At 39.7% G+C, this 5,379-nt stretch overlaps 1 protein-coding gene across 1 annotated transcript; it reads right to left on the reverse strand.

Moving 5' to 3' along the window:
* On the reverse strand, positions 1–2,998 carry LOC129775819 (uncharacterized). The gene is made up of 2 exons (XM_055780955.1): positions 2,376–2,998; positions 1–2,090 (listed from the first exon to the last, which is right to left on the reverse strand). Exons 1-2 carry the CDS (start codon positions 2,497–2,499, stop codon positions 460–462), a joined length of 1,755 nt encoding a protein of 584 aa, XP_055636930.1. The 5' UTR covers positions 2,500–2,998; the 3' UTR covers positions 1–459.
* Between the last annotated feature and the right edge of the window lie 2,381 nt (positions 2,999–5,379).

A 5,379-nucleotide genomic window follows, 5' to 3' on the forward strand; every position in this document is an offset into this window, starting at 1 on the left:
TTGCAGACAGCAATTTCACGTTTGCCACGTTTATTTTCTCGTTTGGTTTAAAGCCTAGATCTCTTAGAGGCTAACGGTTTGTTTTATTGAGTAGTATTCTAATTCACACTACTCACTGACATTCTTTTGCACATAGTACATATTCAGGTTAGACATATTTTATCTCAAATAAATAATTTCGGTTCGATTTCAATAAATTAATCAAATTACACACCCACAACTGAATTTACCTCTTTGCAAGGAAGAGTTTGTCTGATTTGTTCAAATAATCTCTAGGAGAATTATGATTTCGACTAATTTAATCTACAAGATATACTCGTTTTTCTAGCATCGAAAAAAAACGCATTCCATTTGTTACTTGAACTATATTATACTTTCGCTCTCGTTAAGAATGTTGGCATTTTCCATTTACTCTGGAGATCGCTGGTTCTAATACTTATTTTGTGTGAATAGAGTATCTTAGAAACATTCTTGGAAGTAGGGATGATTGAGAGCTTCCTCTGCCGAGATGCGGTTGTGTGGGTTTATCTCCAGCAGCTTGTAGAGTAAATCATACGCGCTGTCCGAGTATTCATCCTCGGAAAAATCTCTGTTGGCTTCAGAGTGCTCGCAGAGACATTCTTCTAGGCGTTGTTGACAATTGTCGCAGCTGTTAGCGAACGTATTCGCTGATTCCTCTTCCTGCTGCTGGCGTGCTCGGAGGCGTCGGAAGCGGAACCGCAAACGCAAGCACAACTTACGCAAATCCAGCGGTTGCTTCCGCTGGGCAGTCTTGACATGCCGTCCGAGTTGAATCGCAGTCTTTTTTATGCGCTGATCGCCGAAAACGGTGATAATCTCGGCCAGCGAGTGGAAATCATCCGAATTTTTGAAAAATGGGTAACATCGTGAAAGAATGCTTAAAAACATCACTCCACTGGCCCAGATGTCGACGACAGTGGTTTGGTCAGCATACTTAAGCAGTACCTCTGGTGGCCGATAGCCCGGGGTGCCAGCACGGGACGCTTGCATCTCTTTCTTCACCAGACAAATATTACATACTTGACTTTTGGCAAAACACTCACAAATGGTTTCTGATCTAGTTACGGAACCAGCCGTTGATGATGTATTATTATATTGGCGCGTTTTTGTACTACCAGTTGCCGTTTTCGGAGGGATTGGCGTAACAGTGGATGGACTATTTACCATTCCACGTGATTGCTGCTGTTGACGTTGGGCAGCTTTCATGTTAGTGCTCATATCGAGCACAGTCGATTTGATTTGTCGTACGAGCGGTGAGCCGTACAGATCCTTAGTGATATTCGAGAGTTTCAATGGCGAGATAATTTGATTAGATTGCTTTAAAGGTGTTTTGAAAATCGGATGAGGATGTTGTGTGCTCTGTTCCTCTTGATCAGCAGAGGCTGGCGTTGTACTATTTTCCAGGTTGTCATCAGCAGGTTTAAATTTCTTCTGCGTCTGTACCAGATCATCACTTCCATCAACTCCCTCGCCTCCAGTAGCACTCGAAAGCCTTCTTTTAGCAGTCTTGTCCTCCTTAGAAACCGTTTGAGCGGAGATCGTTCCTACTTCCTCGATTGCCTTTCTGTTGCTGATATCCTGCGCCAAGCCAAAGTCCACCAGCAGGAATTTCTGTTGCTTACGGTTGTATAGGAAATTGCTTGGCTTCACATCTCGATGGATTACGTGGAATTCATGCACACGCTTCAAGGCTATCAATAGATTACGCATGTACATCTGCGTCTCCGCTGGGCTCATTTTGTCGTAATATTGATGGAATGGATCGTGCGCAATGTAAGGCATCACGAATGCCACCGATTCCTGACGCCGAAGACACAAGTCGACGCCAACCACATTGCTGGTACCCCCAATCTGCATCATGCATCGCAGTTCCCGTTCGATGCGGCTCGGATGACTAGTGGGAACAACATGTTTGATGGCAAACAGCTTCTTCCGTTCCGCAGGAACTCGCTCGTGCAGTTTCAGCGAGCCCAGAAATACCGAACTGAACGTGCCATGGCCGATCTTCCGATGAATGGTAAAGATGTTATCGATATCCGGGATCTGCTGACGCAGATTCGCCACCAATTCTGCAATGAAATAATATGAGAATAAATAACAGCTCAAATTGCGTAACAAAATTTTTACAGTCAATTGATGTATTTTTTTAATTTTATAAATAACTTCTGTAAGTCTATAGTTTACTAATCATCCCGTTTCAACACAGTATTCTACGAGACGATACGCAAAAATGCCTCAATTCAACCATACAATCAGAACCACCTGTGTACGAGCAGATTTTCTAGGTCAGTCAATTTACTCTACCACGCAATAAGAAACGACGGAATCGACGATACTGGATTAGTTGTACTTACTCTCATCTTTCTTCGGCACGTCGAAGCACAACAGCTCTGTTATTTCCGTGGTGACTTTGCCGTCCTCGAGTTTCTTAGCCGAAGTGTTTTCACCATTCTTCTGGTCTTCGTTGATAACCTCCATAGTTTCGCTTGTTTTCGATTTTTAACTAACACGCGTCCCGATCGTAAATGTTATTTTTACCCTTTCGGTACCAGTTTATGTCTAGTGTGCCAATTTTAAAAACACCTTAACTTAGTATAATTTAACTAGAATTTTGTACTTCAGGATAATTGCTTGTTTGGAACGAAAAATGATATTTTCAATAATTTTGGTGCAGCAGGATTGCAGCGAGCAAGAAAATTGCGTTTCTTTGTTTCCCCGTGTGCTTGCGAAGAGTGAGTGAATGCTTTTGATGGTGGAAATGAGACGCTGTTTCAGGAAGAGCAGAGACGGTGGGTTAAAGCTGGACGGAAAAACAAGCCTTCTGTGACTCTAGTTCCCGTTACGATCGAACACGAAGCGAATGATGACATCCAGAAAAGTGACAAAGAGGGTGCTATGTTGGTTGAATCGCGTGTTGTTGATTTTGTTTCTGGAATAATGAATGACGGACCGAATGTGCAACCTCAAACCGCGCTGTTTAGGCGATGTTTTCAAAGGGCAGGGATGCCAGGCGAGTTTTACGAATATCTTTATATGGCACGAAGAAATATCATCGCCACATGTTTTGTTTTCAAATGTCATCGATGAAAATGGGCAATGGTGGGTCTTCGTAGCCTAATCAATTGCATGTCCACTACTAAACGAACAATCATGAGCTCATAACTCAGGACTCTCAACTGACCATCTTTGTGTGTTAAGGCTGATTTAGACGATGCCAGTCAGCGCTCCAGTTGAAGTATCCAGTGAATAGAGAATAGACACTCTGTTCAAGTTAGAGGCCAATTACTTGTTCGATACTGGTACAAGTAATTTGAACAGAGTGTCTGTTCTACGTTCACTGGATACCTCAACTAGAGCGCTAACTGGCATCGTCTAAATCAGCTACCCGAGATGGAAAATGGAAGGTGGGAAGATTTTTTAAATCTGTGACGTCACAGATTTTGTTTATGTTTGTTACTTTTCTTATAATAATCGACTACATAGGAAAAGTGTTGTTATTAAACGTGAAAATAAGCAAATGAAATGAACGAACTAGTTTGTTTTCCTAAATCAATGCTAGCGTTCAAAATCATAAGGACCCGACATTTTAACAGAAACTGAAATTTCAGTATTTTTGAAGTGTTCTAAACTTAGTTTCAATTCAATTTTACTTCTCGTTACGTTGACCAAAAAACGTAAACGAACAAAGACAGAGTCACACAATCTTTTGTTCCTTTGACGGATAAACATTTGACAGTGCATGGGAAAAAAGGTTGCAAGTTTTTTTCATGTAAAATAAACTTGAAAATAAATTTTATTGACTCCGTATGACTTAGATTGAAACGAAAAGTTTTCCGCTTGAGTCTTAGTTTTAGACGACTGAAGTTTTCTGCACCCTAATTGTGAAAAAACGTTATTCGTTGACACATTCAATTTTGTATCATTTGAATAACTGACTGGTATGCCTGGTATGTGAACTTCCTATCTTTCTGGCTCACAATCAAAGTTCAACATAACCAAACCCCGTGAATCCTCGCACCTTCTATTCTTCATCTCGCTAGCTACCAATATGTGTGGACTAAAGGTGTGACCGTGTCGTCAACAAGTGCGCGAGGGGAAACGGTATAAATATACAGAGCAAGGCGCGTAGAAGTATATCCTAAGGTGGGCCAACTTGCTAAAACCACTCTTCAGCCATCTTGGAAATCTACTGTGTTTTGTTTGTAAACAAAACATAATACGCTTGTGCCAAAGCTCGCTCGTGATCAGTCTGTCTCTTTCACGCTTCAAGCAAATAATTCCCCTTCTGCTTTCTTCTGTACTGTTTTCATATACCGCTCCCCTAACCAACTTAATGACGAAACGGCCTCACCTAGTACCATAGACCCGTGATACAGAGGACTGTGGAAAGGGATTTGACTACAAATAGAGATGCATAAATTTTTCGTTTATTCAATTGTCGATTAATCGTGGGGTCATTTTTAAATATTCGATTCATTTGAATAATTGTCTTTCAGTATTCGATTAATCGAGCGAATATTTATTTCTTGTAATCAAATAGAACAGACATATTTATAATAAAAAAGTATGATGTCATAATTTTAAAAGTTACATTAAATATAATTTTGAAATAAACATGGTGCAGAATAATTGTTTTTGAATGAAATGTTCAGTATATTGATAAATCTACCATTTCATGATTTTTTGAGGACGATTGAAAAAAGCACACCATGAAAATGATGCACAATATTATTATTGTACCAACATATTTTTTTTTCTGTTCAAAATCACCTGTTCTTTGAATGGTGTTGAAATAGCTGATTTGTCTGGATATTTCTGCTTGGTCCCTATAGCTACTAGTTCAAAAGAGGTATATTTATAGAATCATTGACCATTAGTATGGTATATTTTCTAGAGATGGGCAAAACGGTTCACTTATATGAACCGTTCAGTGACCAACCGTTCACTTAAGTGAACTAGTTCTTTTGATCAGTTCACTCACTCTTTCGTACATTAGAGGGATATGCCAGAGCAAGTATAAAAAAATGTGAGATGTTATGTAGGACTGTTCTTTTCATTCATAAAATGCTGTTTGTTAGCAATAATTAGAAGTCCAAATTTTGTTAAAAATATCCTAGCAGAATAGAAAATCAAACTTATTTTTTCTCTATTATAGTGATTTTCAACACATTTCGGCTGGTTCGTCACTTTTACTTCCATTTTTGGAAGAATATCGGGAGTGAGAATTGAACTCGTGATCTCTGCGTGAGAGGTATGGGTGTTACCACTACGCCAGATTGCCTCCACATAAGAAAATCAAACTATTATTTTAAAATTTTTGATCTAGTTTGAGCCGTGATTCATTCTTTTCAGCACAAA

This window comes from Toxorhynchites rutilus, chromosome 3, assembly GCF_029784135.1.
Source record: "Toxorhynchites rutilus septentrionalis strain SRP chromosome 3, ASM2978413v1, whole genome shotgun sequence".
Classification (NCBI taxonomy): domain Eukaryota; kingdom Metazoa; phylum Arthropoda; class Insecta; order Diptera; family Culicidae; genus Toxorhynchites; species Toxorhynchites rutilus.

Coding starts and splice junctions, on each gene's coding strand:
- LOC129775819 (XM_055780955.1), bottom strand. CDS start 2,499: ATGGAGGTTATCAACGAAGACCAGAAGAATGGTGAAAACACTTCGGCT. Junction 2,091..2,375: donor CGTGCCGAAGAAAGATGAGA/GTAAGTACAACT, acceptor ATTTCATTGCAG/AATTGGTGGCGAATCTGCGT.